Raw genomic sequence first — 17407 nt, forward strand, 5'->3', positions numbered from 1 at the left:
GGATAGGGCAGGGAGGGGAGGTAAAAAAACTCTGTCAGAGAATTGGTGCAAACTCGATGGCCGAATGGCCTCTTCTGCACTGTAGGGACTCTATGATTAAATGAATTATCCGAAGGGGGTGGAGGGGTTACCATCTGGCTCAGTGATGGACAACTGAGACCAGTGAGTGGGCCTCATGAGTGCCCCTCCTTTATCAGAGTAGGCTGCAAGATTGAAATCGGGCTTGTTCACTAATTATGACCCTTGAATAAGATTCAATGTGTTTAATAAACACCAAATATTTCAAAACAAGTCACAGAAAATGCCTCAGTATTAATATATTAATAGAACTGCTCGTAGGACAACGTAAGAATGCATTTCAACTCGGGTAGGACTTTTTCCCTTTTCAGGTGGTGGTCTGACTCTATAGAGACTTTATAAGAACATGACTGCTTTGTATTGTGCTGGCACGTACAATTTATAATTAAGTGCAATTCTCGTAAACTTGCAGCTTATGAATTTTTTAAGCTAGTGGGTGTTGATTCAAAAGACTGTGTTGTAAAGGGAAAATGTCATGTGAAGTTTAACTGATGAAACTTTCCAGCTACAAGATGTATGTTTGTAGGAGTTCATTTCTATATGAGTCACTGCTGTTCTGGTTGTTTAAGGTAAACAAATAATGGATACACTGGATTATTAAACTTATTTATTCAAGCAAAATAGAATGGTCATCAACTTCAATTGATTAAAAAATACGTATGAATGCACAGACAGTGCATAGCTCTCACAGCCAATATTGTGTACAATCAGCTCCACACTCCACCACTGACCAGAAACTCAGCTGGACTCTTTACATAAACACAGTGGCTATAAGAGCAGATCAGAGGCTAGGAATACTGCGATGAGTAACTCACCTCCGGACTCTCCAAAGCCAATCCATCATCTACAAGGCACAAGTCAGGGGTGTGATGGAATATTTGCCTGGATGGGTGCAGCACCAACAACACTCTTACAACCTTGACACCATCTAGGACAAAGCAGTCCCCTTGATTGGCATCACATCTACAACCATCCATCTCCTCCACCACCAACACTCAGTAGCAGCAGTGTGTACTATCTACAAGATGCACTGCAGCAATTCACCAAATATCCTTAGACAGCACTTTTCAAACCCACGACCACTTCCATCTAGAAGGATAAGGGCAGCAGATATATGGGAACACCACCACCTGTAATTTCCCCTCCAAGCCACTCACCATCCTGACTTGGAAATATATCGCCATTCCTTCGCAGTCGCTGGGTCAAAATCCTGGAATTCTCTCCCTAACGCTATTGTGGGTCAACCCACAGCATATGGACTGCAACGATTCAAGAAGGCAGCTCACCGCCACCTTATCAAGGGCAACTAGGGGTGGGCAATAAATGCTGGTCTAGCCAGCGATGCCCATTTCCCATGAATGAACTTAAAAAAAAAGTTGCCCTTGTTTTATGTGTGTATCACTTCGGTCATACCAGTAGGAAAAAAGCTACGTGGATGAAAATCAGTGCAATGTGGCAACTTTATACATGGGCAACAGTCATGTCTCAAGGGCTACACTCAGAACCCTAATGGGCCACAAGTGACCCCCGGACTGCAGATTGCCCACTACTGATGTAGCTTCAGTGAGAAATTGGGTTGTCAGTCCTGGATATTCTCTACCCATCAAGCTATGCATGTTCAGTTACTGAGTATATTCAGCAATGGGATTGATAGTTTTTTAGGTATCAAGAGAATTAAAGGAGATGGGGATGTTGCAGGGAGGTGGAATTTAGGTCAGAGGTCAGCAGTGATAAATATTGAATGACAGGGAGGCCCTTTAGGGGTCTATGGCCAATCATCTCCTGCGTCTTGTCTCTAGTGTTTATCAGTGCATCCTTTCACCTCTACACTGCCGGACATTGCTCACCTGTTGAAACTATCTTGTTGCAGCTTGCCCATAATCAACTGGGGTCATAAATACTTGAGCAAATAAAGCAGTTGCCTACTTTTTGGTAGGTACCAATGCTACACATAGGAAAGACCCCAAGGAAATGGCCAAGTTCTGGATATTGGTGGGAAGGGATAATATTTTATTTTTATTTTATTATTTATTATTGTCACAACTAGGCTTGCATTATCAGTGCTATGAGGTTACTGAGAAAATCCCCTAGTCGTCACACTCCGGCATCTGTTCGAGTATATCGAGGGGGAATTTAGCATGGCCAATGCACCGAACTAGCACATCTTTCGGACTGTGGGAGGAAACTGGAGCACCCGGAGAAAACCCACCCAGATCCAGGCCAGGAATCGAACCCGGGTCCCTGGCGTTGTGAGGCAGCAGTGCTAACCACTTAGCAAGTGCTTTGGCTTAACTTTCAACATTTAATTTCCCATGGAAGGGCTGGAAACCATCACCACATGTCGCAACTTTATTTCTTATCTATTTTCCTCCCTCTTCTTCCCCCTGTCTGCTGGAGATCATGGCTCTTGATCACATTCTGGTATCATATTCAATTGCCTATTCTGCACGACTGAGCCTCAATTGTGATTGTCAATAGGCTATTTCATCAATAAATTCAGTGCTGCTCTGTCCCTCAATTTCACTGTTCAAGTATTGGATAAACTGTCAAAGATATGTCTAAAATTACTCTGCAGATTATTTCAATCCAAGTGTTATTTATTTAACTGGGTTAGTGCCTCTGTGAAAATCTCTTGTTCATCCTGGTGCTGTGAGTCAGCAGTGCTAACCACTCTGCCACAATGCTGTAGCAAAGTCTGATACATGCAGAAAACATAAATATTTTCACCTCACCCAATATTACGTTTGCGTACATGAAGTACAGCAATCAGGATACTATTAAAATGTATCGATTGCAAGATCTGGATGTGAAACACAAGGGGTGGGATTTTCCAGCTGCACGTGCCCCAGGATGGGAAATTTCTGCCTGCGGTCAACAGACCTTTAAGTGGTCAGCCAATCTTGCTGTCCAGCTTGATACGATTCCCACAGTGGTGGAGGGGGTGGTGGTGGTGGGGGGGCGCGGACCGGTGACAGGAAATATCTGGACAAGATTCTTAAATGTAAGTTAATAAATTCAGCTGAAATGATCTTGTCAGCTTCGGACTTTAATGGGAATGGATTTAATAATAGGTGCTTTACAATGGCCCAACTAGAGCAAAAACAACTTTAAATAGTATTGTCTGACTGTTTTATGTCTCTCTAACTGATTACTTGTCTGAATATGCATGGGGTAGCAGAATAGTCTTATTCTTCCAGAATGGACAGAATGGCCTCATTCTTCCAGGATGAGCAGAATGGTCTCGTTCTCCCAAGATGGGCAGAATGGCCTCGTTCTCCCAGGATGGGTAGAATGGCCTCGTTATCTCAGGATGGGCAGAATGGCCTCGTTCTCCCAGGATGGGCAGAATGGCCTCGTTCTCCCAGGATGGGCAGAATGGCCTCGTTCTCCCAGGATGGGAAGACATTGAGCTGGATTTAGTGGTGATAGTGGTGGGGCCTACCTAACCATGCCTTGACTATATTTTGTGTGCCCCAAAATGATTAAAAGCCAATCGGGCAGCTGTCTGGTCAGCACCAGGGCTTTCGGTTTGTGCAGGGTGCCCTGTTACTGAGAGCTGCTGGCCAATCGTGGGCTAGCAGCTCTTCAGTACCAGAAGGGCCACCAGGAGGTGTGGGTTTTGCCAATACTGCAGCAGGAGGAGAAGCAGGAATAGCTATGGAACCCTGCCACCAAGCTAAGTTAGCGGGCCTCACCTCAACCAGTGTGGCAGGCCTGAGTAGAGGGGGGGGTTGCTTGGAGAAGGGGTGTCAGTTTAAAGAACAGGACAGTGTCTCGGTGCTGTTGGCATAACTCTCCGTTGGGCCTAAGCATCCTGTGCCCACCTATCCTATGAACCATTAGCCTTGAGGCTAATCCTGCCACCATCCGGAAACTGACTAATTCCATTCTTGCCCGACTGTCTGAATAGAGGCCATAATATTAAAAGTACACTCATTCAATGGACATAAAGGAACTAATCTTGCCCACATATCCTGTATAAATCTACACAATAAGTAAAAAGCTGTAAAACAAATTGCAGAAAATCAGCTTTGCGCTAAATGGCCTGAAACTGAAAATTCCGAGGCGTCAAACCCATTTCCTGCTTGAGTCTGAATTCCCCACCTTAGCATGATCTTGCTGGAGGTAACCAATGAACAGGCTTCCTCTGGGGGCCCCGTCCAGAGTCGGGTGGTATACCCAGCTTTGAAAATGGCTTGTGCCACCCTTGCAGCGTGGGTGCTGTCGAGGGACCGACAGCAAGAGTGGTTCTATAGAAGGACCACCAGTGCATGGGGTGGTGGCTACCACTGGACAGCATTTTCCAGATAGAGGGGTTTCCTCCGTCTCCACCATCTGATGCGGAATGCAAGCCCACCGATCACCGCAGCCCATCAACTATTTAATGATCCCAGAGTCCAATGATGTGCAGGTTATGTGGATTAACCATGGCATGGGGTTAGGGGATAGGACAGAGGGTGGGGTAGGCCTGCGTTAGATGCTCTTTCAGAGGGTCGGTGCAGACACAATGGGCTTAATGGCCTCTTTCTGCATTGTAGGGGTTCTATGGATTCTGTGGAGCATTGGTTGGCTGAGAACTGGGTGGAGGTCCCAGCTCAGAGATCTACTGGCTAATTCTTTGGCTCACAGCTCTATAGTCCCAATAGCGCCAGTGGGCTGGATGGACCAGGTTTGGAACGAGAGCAGTTGGCAGGTTCAAAATCCCAGATTAGCTCAAGCACTCGAGGACTCACAGAGGGCAGGGGGGCTGTGAGGTCCGGGGCAGGTGGGGGGAGTAGGGTAGCGGGGCCTTGATCAAGAGACAAAAGGGGGAAGAGGGAAGATCTGTGGGAACAGATCTTGGTCAGTCCTGGAGCAGGAATGTGGTGATTGAGGGAAGTGCTGTCTCCCCTTTCACACCCACGGCTCAAGTAGGGTGAGCTGCCAGGTCTCTAACCTGTCTCTTTGCTCAGGCCTGCCACGCTGGTCGCGGTGAGGGCCCCTAAATGAGCATGGTGGCGGGGTTCCATAGCTATTCCTGCTCCTCCTCCTGCTGCAAAATTGACACCGGGCAGGAAGGGTCCAGTAATAATAGGACCTCAATTGAGGTGAGGTGCATTGGTGAATCTTACAGCTACACACACACACCCCACCCCCCCCACCCCCCCAAGCCTCCCAATCCTCAATCCTGCTGGGTGCAAACCTGCTGGGCAAAGACTTTTACCTCTTACCCACTCACTGAAAAGGGGGCAGCAATAGGGGAGATATCAATCTTCACGAACTTGCTGCTTGAGGATACATGAGCATTAGGATTTATGCCATAAAATAATTAACAGCCCTCAATTGTTATGTAGCTCAAATCTCTGTATAATGGCCTCAGATACTCTGCTGGCCTCCTGATCCACGCAACTCTGGGGAACTTACATCATAGAATCATAGAATCTCTATGAGACCATTTGACCCATCGAGCCTGCACCGACAATTCTACCCAGACCCTATCCCTGCAACCCCAGGTATTTACCCTGCTAATCCCCCTGACACTAAGGGACAATTTAGTATGGCCAATCAACCTAACCCACACATCTTTGGACTGTGGGAGGAAGCTGAGGCAGCATTGCTCACCTCTGTGCCACCGTGCCACCCTCAATGAAAACAGTCATTAATTTAGGCATTAGCTGTCTTGTTCAGCCTCCTGCCTTCCGCAGATGGGCAGCCGGCCGATCCCACTCTCAGCCTTTCCTGGGAAATTCGTCCAGAGGGTGAAAACTGTCAGTAAGCAGACATGTGTCCTTCAGTCTGTTTTCTACCACCCAATGCCATGCCCTCCACCCCCACACAAACCAGTCTCCAAAGTTGTCTCTATTGGATTGAGACAACTGGGGTCTAAGTTTTGGCTACACTGCCCATCATACTTGAAAATGCTGTCACAATGATATTAAATCTATTGTGTTTTACCATCTGGGAGCTGAAAATCCTTATCTACTAATTAATGGAATTCAGTAATGAAGTGGGATCCTCTAGTTGTTGACAGTTGTATCATTTCCAGAAGCCTGGAATCTAAAAGCAACTTCAATTGGTCCTTCTCTGAAGTGTGTGTGTGTGTGTGTGTGTGTGTGTGAGACACCCAGCTAAAGGGCAGCACAGTAGCACAGTGGTTAGCACTGCTGCCTCACAGCGCCAGGGACCTGGGTTCAATGCTGGTCTCGGGGCACTGGAGTTTGCACATCCTCCCTGTGTCTATGTGGGTTTCCTCCCATCGTCCAAAAATGTGCTGGTTAGTTGACTGGCCATGCTGAAATGACCCTAGTGTCAGGGAAATTAACAGGGTAAATATGTGGAGTTATGGGAATAGGGCCTGGGTGGGATTGTGGTCGGTGCAGACTCGATTGGCCAAATGGCCTTCTTCTGCACTGTAGGGATTCAATGAGTTCTATGGTTCTAAGAGTCAAATCAAAAGCTGTCCATTAGAAAATCTGGATTTGAAAGATTACAATGTGATGTGCTGTCCACTTATGGCTCTCAAACTTGTATTGAACGCTTGACATTCCTTTGGTTGCTAAGAAATGCCAATTACATGTAAGAGAGGAAAGGATCATTTTCATACATTTTTGTCGCAGGACTATAATCCTTTTATCTAAAACAGACAATTCTAGGAGGTTTACAGGGAAATGAATGTTTCTCCGTAACATGCATTTTTCTTTATCGCCTGCAGAACAATTTGCTGCCAGTTGTTTGCAATAAACAGAATAAATACAAATCATTGCAGAAACTGAACTCTTTAAGACATAACTTCATGATAACTGAACACATTTTATTCCTCAGCTTTAGAGGAAAGGACTTCAATTTTTCACCCTGCACATCTACTATCCAAGAAAACCCATAATTCTTGTGAACGATCTCTATTTTAGATCATGAATTGTTGTGAAAATTGTATTGGTATGCTGGACAGCGGCTTGCAAGATAAATTACCAGTCAGATATGTGTGGAGGTCAGTATGGTGCTGGGGTTTGGACCAGTTGAGTTGTCAACCCAATCTTGTATGTTGGTCATCCCAATGATTGGTAAATTGAGCATTTCAGATCAGAATGTGAAGGCTGCAGCATCTACTTGAGCACAATCTTATCCAGCATGATGGCACTGCTGCCTCACAGTGCCAGGGACCTGGCTTCCATTCCAGCCTCAGGTAACTAACTATATGTGTGGAGTTTGCACATTCTCCCCATGTCTGCTTGGGTTTTCTCTGTGCTCCAGTTTCTTCCCACAGTCCAAAAGATGTGCAGGTTAGGTGGAATGGCCATGCTAAATTGCTCCTTAATGTCCAAAAGGGTGGCCCGATGGTATGGTGGTTAGCACTGCTGCCTCACAGCGCCAAGGGCCCGGACTCGATTCCCAGCTTGGGTCACTGTCTGTGCGGAGTTGGCACATTCTCCCCGTTTCTGCCAGTGTTTCCTTCAGTTTCCTCCCACAGTCTAAAAGACATACTGGTTTGGTGCATTGGCCATGCTAAATTCTCCTTTAGTTTAACCAAACATGCCCCAGAGTGTGGCAACTAGGAGATTTTTACAGTCACTTCATTGCAGCATTAATGTAAGCCTCAATGTGACATTAACAAATAAACGTAAACAAAGATATGAAGGTTAGGTTGATTAGCCATGGTTTATATGGGGTGAGGGAGAGGGGGGATGCCTAGGTAAGATGCTCTTCAGAGAGTTGGTGCAGACTTGATAGGCTGAATGGCCTCCTATCCAGGAATTGAGGGTATAGGATATGGATTTCCTTCTCCTCAATGAGTATCAATGACATGGGAAATCAATTGGCTGAAGGGCCTTTGCTGCACTGTATGATTGTTTGACCCGATAGTGAGCAGAGTTTCTGGCTAGCATTATTTAGCAATGGCAGAATGTGGCACACTTTCAACGGAGAAAAACCTGTTTTCCACAAGATTGTTCCTCTGGCTCCAGCCAATTTTCAGGAGTCAGTTTATTGGGTTTTTTTTTGGCAGAATTGAGTTGGAGTGCACTATGGAGGGAAGAGAGAACAGAAGAGAGGGGAAGAGTTTGGATGGACTTTGACACCCATCACATTGTTAGTGGTCACCCAGAGGCCAAAGAGGTGAAGGGAGAGTGTTTATTTTGGAAAGAAACATTGGGATTGTGGAGCTAGGAAGTTGAAAGGATTGCATAATTCAGTTGCAATTTGACTGCATCGCCAGCCAAACATTATGATGTGGCCAATTTATCGTTTCTATGGAAATTGCCGGAAGTTGCTCAGGAGACTTGGGAAGAGATCCTAAAAGAGTTTTTGCATCAAATACCATCATATTGGCTACTATTTATATTCAACAGGAAACTTTGATATCCAGCTTTGATGATAACATTCAAATGATTTATTTACAATGGGAAATGATATTAACAACCTATTAACCACTGCCTCTCAGTTCAAGAAAAGTTAATTTACCACAACCGTTTACTTTTTTTCTGTCAACCGTATCTTTATTTATTCCATCACAGGTCACATCCCTTCTTACCGAGCTGGCTGAGTCCTGGAGGACACAGCTGCCAGACTGGGCCTGTGGCGCATGGCGAGAGAACCAACTAGAGGGAAAAACCTACTAGGCCTCGTCCTTAACAATCTACCTGTTACAGCTGCATTTGTCCATGATAATATAGGCTAGAGTGAGCACCACAAGTCCTTGTGAAGAGAAAGTCCTGTCTTCAGACTGAGCATACTGCCGCCGCACTATGTTGTATGTCATTACCTCTATGCTGAATAGGATAGATGCAGAACAGATCGAGCAGCCAAAAACTCAGCATTCATGAGGCATTCTGGGCCATTGGTAGCAGCAGAAAAGTTGATTTATTAGTGTCACAAGTAGGTTTACATTAACACTGCAATGAAGTTGCTGTGAAAATCCCCTAGTTGTCACATTCCGGCACCTGTTTGGGTACACTGAGGAAGAATTTAGCATGGCCAATGCACTGACATTTCTTTTGAACTGTGGGAGGAAACCGGAACACCCGGAGGAAATCCATGCAGACCATGAGGAGAATGTGCAGACTCCACACAGACAGTGACCCAAGTTGGGAATCAAACATAACATAAGAACATAAGAAATAGGAGCAGGAGTAGGCCAACCAGCCCTTCGAGCCTGCCCCGCCATTCAATAAGATCATGGCTGATCTGTCGCTGCTCAGTTCAACTTTCCCGCCCTCTCCCCATACCCCTTAATCCCCTCTCCTATCAAAAACAGGTCCCACCTACCCCAATACTGGTGCCAATGCCCCATAAATTCAAACCCATTCCTCCCACACCAATCCCTGAGCCACCCATTCACTTCCTTAATCCTGTCAACCCTACGTCCGTCTGCACACGGTTCAGGCAGTAGCCCAGAGATAACCACCTTGTCGGTTCTACTTTTTAATTCCATTCCCAGCTTCTCATACTCCCTCCCCAGATCCTCAAACCTGGGTCCCTGGTGCTGTAAGGCAGCAGTGCTAACCACTGTGTCACCATGTGGTTGATAACCTCATGGACCAGCATATCCCCCACTTTACCATCAGCATCAAGTTGGGGAATCAACCCTGTTCCAATGAAGTATTTAGGGGGACATGTTAGGAGCAGCACCAAAATGAGGTGTCAGCCTGTTATTTTTTAGCTCATTTTCACACATCCACAGTGTTTTTCCCTTTAGGGAATAGTGGGAGAGAATTCCCAAGCTAGTCAGCAGCCCATTGAACTGCATAATGAACACTCCTTCCGTGACCAACAAGACCTGACGCTGGTCTTGAACTTCTGGTCCAGAGATTGGGGTGCGACCCATTGTGTCACAAGACCTCATATACAACCCGGTAAAGCTACAACATAGGACTATTTGCTCACTAAACAAAAGAAATAGCATGCCATAGACAGAGCTAAGCGTTCCCACAACCAATGGATCAGATTAAGGTTTTGCAGTCTCACCACATTCAGTTGTTAACGGTGGCGGACAATGAAATAACTAACAGGAGGAGGCTCCACAAATATCCTGTCCTCAATGATGATGGTGCCCAACACATCATTGCGAAAAACAAGGCTGAAGCATTCACAACCATCTTCAGCCAGAGGTGCTGAGTGGATGATCTATCTTGGCCACCTTTTGAGGTCCCCAGTATCACAGATGCCAGTCTTAATCCAGTTTGGGAAGGTAATGGTCTAGTGGTATTACCGCTAGACTTTTCATCCAGAAACTCAGCTAACATTCTGGGGATCTGGGCTCAAATCCTGTCATGGCAGATGGTAGAATTTGAATTCAATAAAAAATACTTGGAATTAAGAATTTACTGATGACCATGAAAACCACTGTTGTTTGTCAGAAAAACCCATCTGGTTCACTAATGTCCTTTAGGGAAGGAAATCTGCTATCCTTACCCGGCCTGGCCTACATGTGACTCCAGAGCCATGACAATGTGTGGTTGACTCTCAGCTGCTGTCCAGGGGTAACTCGGGGTGGGTAATAAATGCTGGCCAGCCAGTGAGGCCCATAAATGAATAATAAAAAAAAATCACCCCACAACATATCAAGAATTGGCTGAAGACACTAAATGCTGCAAAGGCTATGGGCCCTTGACAATATATTGACTATAGTACTAAAGACAGAATTGTTCCTCAGAGCTAGTCATGTCCCTCGCCCAGCTGTTCTAGTGCAGTTAAAACTCTGACATCTACCAGACAATGAAGAAAAATCAGAACAAATGTAATCGGACCAATTGCTTCAACAACTGTCTTTCAATCATCAGCTAATGCTGATGATGCGTCGGAAATTTGTTCAATACATCTCTAATTACTGTTGTTAGTAATATCCCTATTACAGATGTAAGGATGACTCTTTGATAGCCAGAACAATTAGCATTTTATTGTGTACCTTATATTTCAATCGAAAAATCCCAACCTGCTCCAAAGGAGAATGGAGATATTAGGTTGGACGACCAAAATTTTAATCAAATGGCCGGGTCAGGGACCTGGGTGAGATTAGGTCACTGTCTGTATGGAATTTGCATGTTCTCTCCATGTCAGCATGGGTTTCCTCTGGGTGCTCCGGTTTCCTCCCACCCTCCAAAGATGTGCAGGTTAGGTGATTGGCCATGCTAAATTGCCCCTTAGTGTCAGGAGGAACAGCAGGGTAAGTACATAAGGTTAAGGGGACAGGACCTGGATGAGATTGTTGCCGGTGCAGGCTCGATGGGCCAAATGGCCTCTTCCTGCGCTGTAGGGATTCTATGAAAAAGAAGAGAGATAATGGAGGAGAGAAAGCAGGAGAGGTGAAAGAAATTAGGCAGGATAAGCTTCCACTGATTAGACTTAAAAACTATTTTGCTGTGTGTAAAACACTTTCTATAAATACAGTATTTATAAGGAGTTTGGCATCTTCTGATTGATGATATTATGACTTCACATATTTCAGAGTGGTCTAACTTCATTCTTAATAATTCACACTGTCCTGATTTGCTGATAGATATCTGCATTTTGACATTGGTCACATGTTTGCCATACTCCTTCTTAGCTTGCTTTATCTCTACTTTTCTGTTGCGGTTTGTACCTTTGTCTTGAGTGTCTTGTTTTTTGGGCTGGCATCTGCATCTTAATGGAACTCCTCACCTGCTGAACTATGAGTCCAGAAGAAGACCCTTTTCTCCCCTTGTTAGAATGTTCCAGGACAATGTTTTGTAAACACAGGTTGAGACTTTCTGGTCCTGCCCTGTGATGATGCCCACCACTGGCGAAACCGGAAAACCTTTCCCATGGAAAGTTAATGCCGCAGGAAGGAGGTCGTTCAGGCCATAACGTCTGTGATGGAAAAGGTCTAACCTGCTTAATCCCACTTAATCCTACTTTCCAGCTCATGTGCTGTAATGGTGCAGTTTAGGGGGAAGGCGATAGCCTAGTGATATTATCACTAGACTATTAATTCAGAAACTCAGTTAATGTTTTGGGGACCTGGATTCAAATCCCACCATGGCAGATGGTGGAATCTGAGTTCAATAAAAGACATCTGGAATTAAGAATCTACTGATAATCGTGAAACTACTGTCGATTGTCAGAAAAACCCATCTAGTTCACTCATGTTCTCTAGGGAAGGAAGTCTGCTGTCCTTCCCTGGTCTGACCTACTCCGGAGCAACCACAGTAAAAAGTCTGACAACACCAGGTTTTAGTCCAACCGATTTATTTGATAGTAAACTCACAAGCTTTCGAGGGGATTCCCTCTTCGTCAGGTGAGTGGAGAGTTCTGGCCTCAGGCAGAGCATATAAAGCACAGACAGTTTAGAGATTACTGATTAGAATGCGAATCTTTACACCTAACCTACTGTTCAAGTCCTAAAGTGGCTGACAATGTGTGTGGAAGGAGCACCGATCACAGGTTAAAGAGATGTGTATTGTCTCCAGACAGCACAGTGAGTGAGGTTTTGCAAACTCAGGCAAGTCACGGGGGTTACAGATAGTGCGACATGAACCCAACATCCCGCGACTTGCGTGGGTTTGCAAAACCTCACTCACTGTGCTGTCTGGAGACAATACACATCTCTTTAGCCTGTGATCAGTGCTCCTTCTACACACATTGTCAGCCACTTGTCAACGGCTAATGTTACGCCGTTGTTTAAGAAGGGTGCCAGGCAAAAGGCGGGGAATTATAGGCCTGTTAGTTTAACGTCTGTTGTAGGTAAAATGTTAGAATCCATCATCAAGGAGGAAATAGCGAGGCATCTTGAGGGGAACTGCTTGATAGAGCAGACGCAGCACGGTTTCCTTAAAGGGAAGTCATGTCTGACAAATTTACTGGAGTTCTATGAGGATGTGTCTAGGGCGGTGGATAGAGGAGAGCCGGTGGATGTGGTCTTTCTGGATTTTCAGAAGGCGTTTGACAAGGTACCTCACAAGAGGTTATTGCAGAAGGGGACATGGAGTTGGGGGTAGGGTGTTAGTGTGGATAGAGGACTGGTTGTCAAATAGGAGGCAGAGAGTGGGGGTCAATGGGTGCTATTCGGATTGGCGGATGGTGACTAGTGGAGTGCCCCAGGGGTCGGTGCTGGGGCCTCAGCTATTTACCATTTATACAGATGATCTGGGGGAGGGAACTGAGTGTAGGATGTCGAAATTTGCTGAAGACACCAAAATTGGTGGAAAGGCAAATTGTGTGGAGGGTGGGGAGAGTCTACAGAAGGATCTAGATAGGCTGGGCGAATGGGCCAAGAAATGGCAAATGGAATTTAATGTTGGCAAGTGCGAGGTGGTCCACTTTGGTAGGAATAATGGTAGGAAGGATTATTACTTACATGGAGAAAAACTGCAGCAGGCGACGGTGCAGAAGGACCTCGGGGTCCTTGTGCATGAGTCACAAAAACCCAGCTTGCAGGTGCAGCAGGTGGTCAGGAAGGCGAATGGGATGCTGGCCTTCATCGCGAGGGGGATTGAATATAAAAGTAGGGAGGTCTTGCTGCGGCTGTATAGGGCATTGGTGAGGCCGCAGCTGGAGTACTGTGTGCAGTTTTGGGCGCCGTACTTACGCAAGGATATTTTAGCCTTGGAGGGAGTGCAGAGGAGGTTTACTAGGCTGATGCCGGAGTTGAGGGGGTTGAGCTATGAGGAGAGGCTGAATAGATTAGGCTTGTACTCGTTAGAGTTTAGAAGAATGAGGGGAGATCTCATTGAGACGTATAAGATGATGAATGGGATGGATAAGAGGTGGAGAGGCTCTTCCCGCTCAGAAAGGATAGTAGGACTAGGGGGCACAGCCTCAAGATAAAGGGGGGGCGGTTTAGAACAGAGTTGAGGAGGAACTTCTTCACTCAAAGGGTGGTGAATCTCTGGAATTCTCTGCCCGTTGAAGTGGTGGAGGCTGCCTCACTAAATATTTTTAAGACGCGGGTTGATGGGTTTTTGATGAGAGAGGGGATTAAGGGTTATGGGGAGAGGGCGGGAATGTGGAACTGAGCCACGACAGATCAGCCATGATCTTATTGAATGGCGGGGCAGGCTCGAAGGGCTAGTTGGCCTACTCCTGCTCCTATTTCTTACGTTCTTATGTTCTTATGTCCACTTTAGGACTTGAACAGCAGGTTAGGTGTAAAGATTCGCATTCTAATCAGTAATCTCTAAACTGTCTGTGCTTTATATGCTCTGTCCGAGGCCAGAACTCTCCATTCACCTGACGAAGAGGGAGTCCCCTCGAAAGCTTGTGAGTTTACTGTCAAATAAATCGGTTGGACTAAAACCTGGTGTTGTCAGACTTTTTACTGTGTTTACCCCAGTCCAACGCCGGCACATCCACATCACGACTACTTCGGAGCCACAGCAATGTGGTTGACTCTCATCTGCCCATAGGCAACTAAGGACGGGCAATAAATGCTGGCCAGCCAGCAATGTCCATGTCCCACAAATAAATAAAACAATTTGCATATTCAAGTACTTTTTTAATGTGATGAGGATTCCTGTCTCTACCACTTCTAGAGTCAGAGTGCTCCAGACTTTCAACACCCTCTAAGTGCCAAAGTTTCCCCTCAACTCGCCTCTAATTATTTTATGATTTACCTCCTTTCAATCTGCGTAACCTGCTCTGCTGAGGGAAGTATGTCCTTCCTTAACACTCAATCTGAGCAACTAAGAATTTTATGCACCACAATTAAATCCCCTCTCAGCCTCCTCTGCTCCAAAGAGAACAACCCCAAACATAGGGTGGGATTTTCCAATGCTCATCACCCTCCCCCCTCCCCCCCATTGCCTACAAGCCCCCAGATATGCTCGTGCACAATCAACAGACCTTTTGCTGATCCGTCAAATTTTCTGTCCTGCTCACGACCATTCCCAAAGCAGATGAGAAAATCTCATCCATGGGCCTGAACCCTACCACCTTGCCGCCATGGAATTGGCATGGGCGAAGGTCCAACAACGGAAATTTCCGTTGACCTTGGGTGGGTATTTCTGGTCTCGCCCCAGTGAGCCTGTAATCTAATTATTAATCTAATCTTAATAATTAGATTATTAAGATAATTAATAATCTTTGCCCATTAGCTAGAATTCACCATCTCACATTTAAAGAGGTTTGACGCTGTTTTTAATCCTTCAATTTATCCAATTTCCTCTCATTCTTCTCTCAAAACAACATTCTCTTGATCTTATTTATGCTTTGCCTGTTTAATTCTGAGATGAACCATTTTTCATTGCTAATATCTTTCCCACCTTCATGCTGCTAACCCAATACATTAACCAGAGCAGTGTCCAGTATTGAGTCTTTGCTTACAGAGTCTGGTACATAATAATTCAGGAAACACTCGCGGCTCCTCCAAGAAAGCAGAAGTCCTCAGTGCACATTTGGATGCTTGCCTCACAAATAAAATGAAAAATGTGAGCCACTGACAGTGCAAGAGTTTCTGGTGAATCCTGAAATCCTGCAGTGATCTCTCCTTTACTTGCTGCTATTCATGTTCTCAAAAAGTACAAGAATAATGTTTCCAGTCTTACTGTCTTTACCCATCAAAGTATTCCCACCATCAGTATTGATAGCACTTTTATAAATAACTGTGTAAAGAATTATAGATTGCCTACCTTGCTGCCCTCCACATGAAAGCTTCCACACACTTGTGTGAATGTGTCTCTTACGTGTTTGTTTTTGTAGTAATGTATGCCCCTCCCTGTGCTACAGACACATAACTAGCACACAAAAGACAAGGAACAAGCAAAGGTTCATCAAGTCAGAAATTTATGTTGCTGATATAAACCTTATTTATTGGGAATAGATAACAATGTAATCTGATGGGCAGAGTCATAGAGACACACAGTGCAGAAAAGGCCCATCAGCCCATTGAATCTGCACCTACAATAACTACCACAAGAAGAATACCAATCCCATTTCCCGCACTTGCCCCATATCCTTGATTATTATGATATCACAAGTACTCATTCAAATATGTTTTAAAGATTGTAAAGTTTCCTCACTGAACACCTTTTTAATGCATATCACTAATTGCTACATAGAATCATTGAATCCCTACAGGAGAGAAGGAGGCCATTTGGCCCATTGAGCCTGCACCAACAACAACCCCACCCAGGCCCTATATCCGTAATCCCATATATTTATCCTGCTAACCTCCTGACACTAAGGGACAATTTAGGATGGCCGATTCACCTAACCCGCACATCTTTGGACTGTGGGAGGAAACCGGAGCACCCGGAGGAAACCCATGCAGACACAGGGAGAACATGCAAACTCCACACAGTCATCCAAGGCCGGAATTGAACCCGGGTTCATGGAGCTGTGAGATAGTAGTGCTGACCACTGTGCCACTGGGCCATCCGTTGTGACGAGTTTTATGAATGTTCACAGGCTTTTTGCTTTCAGTGTGATTAATCAGTAATTTAAAATCTTCCACTCAAAGTATAGAACTTCCAACATGCGTCACTCTGCTGCATCTATGCTTGGGGGGGAGCATCGCTGGCACACATACTAACATTTCCAATTCTTAGAAACCTGTTAGATTGCCGCCTTTACATGATAATGTATCTGGATCCAAATAGGCCTGGGGCATTCAATGGCCAGAAATTTATGTTCTTACGTTCTTAATTTACTGGCACGCCCACCTCTGATTCTGGGAACATTTTCTGTTGGCCTCAGGTGGATCATACAAATCTCAGGCAGACGTGCCAATAAAATTCTGCCCAATGTCTCCTGAAACTGTGATTTGCCACCAATTAGAATGGGTGCAATAAACACTGAACCAAGACTTCAGCAATGTTTGTCTATTCTCATGCATTAGCAACGCATGATAGACTGAGTCAAGCTCCAAGTAATCTTCTGGCACACCTAATTTCTAAATAAAAGTCAACACAGTGCAGCAAATCCAATTCTTAAGACACAGAAGTCGGCCGGTTTAAATTCAGAGGGGATATTTTAATGTGCAAATATTTTCAGTTTGAACAATGGGCACCACGATTGCTCTGGGAAATTTCGCATTGAAAAGTGCAATGTCATCGTATATTTCAGTTCCTGCTTCCAAAAATCAAGTTTGGCTGGATTTAGAGGAATGGATTCCTGCTCACCTCTTGCCAACACATGCGCCCGGCTGTCTGCACCACCCACTGCACAAATATCATCAAAAACTAAAGTAACTTTGCAACCAGCATCTGGTCAGGGTTGCACTGACTGTTGCCACAACAGTGCTGCGATTGTTTTATTTTATTTATTCATTAGCGTCACAAGAAGGGTTACATTAAGATCAAAGCAAAATAGTGCGGATGCTGGAATCTCAAACAAAAACAGAAAATGCTGGAAAATCTCAGCAGGTCTGACAGCATCCATAGAGAGAGAATAGAGTCAACAT

General features: G+C 45.2%; 1 protein-coding gene across 3 annotated transcripts in view; it reads right to left on the reverse strand.

Annotated features, from left to right (window-relative positions):
- chrm3b (cholinergic receptor, muscarinic 3b) overlaps positions 1–17407 on the reverse strand; it is a 235032-nt gene that overhangs the window by 55333 nt on the left and 162292 nt on the right. Inside the window, exons 1-2 of one of the 3 annotated variants that reach the window (XR_013888315.1) lie at positions 15636–15662; positions 10937–11310 (exon numbers count right to left, since the gene is read on the reverse strand). The exons of 1 other annotated variant lie outside the window; for it this stretch is intronic. Coding sequence is in view for 1 of the 2 variants with exons in the window: in XM_080200675.1 (XP_080056801.1) it covers positions 15636–15652 (17 nt within the window). In the remaining variant the exon portion in view is untranslated. Of the gene's footprint in view, positions 1–10936; positions 11311–15635; positions 15668–17407 lie in introns of those variants that run through there. One more of the 3 variants, XM_080200675.1, reaches the window with a different exon arrangement.

The sequence above is a fragment of the Carcharhinus amblyrhynchos genome, chromosome 12 (genome assembly GCF_965287045.1).
Source record: "Carcharhinus amblyrhynchos chromosome 12, sCarAmb.v2.hapA, whole genome shotgun sequence".
Lineage (NCBI taxonomy): Eukaryota > Metazoa > Chordata > Chondrichthyes > Carcharhiniformes > Carcharhinidae > Carcharhinus > Carcharhinus amblyrhynchos.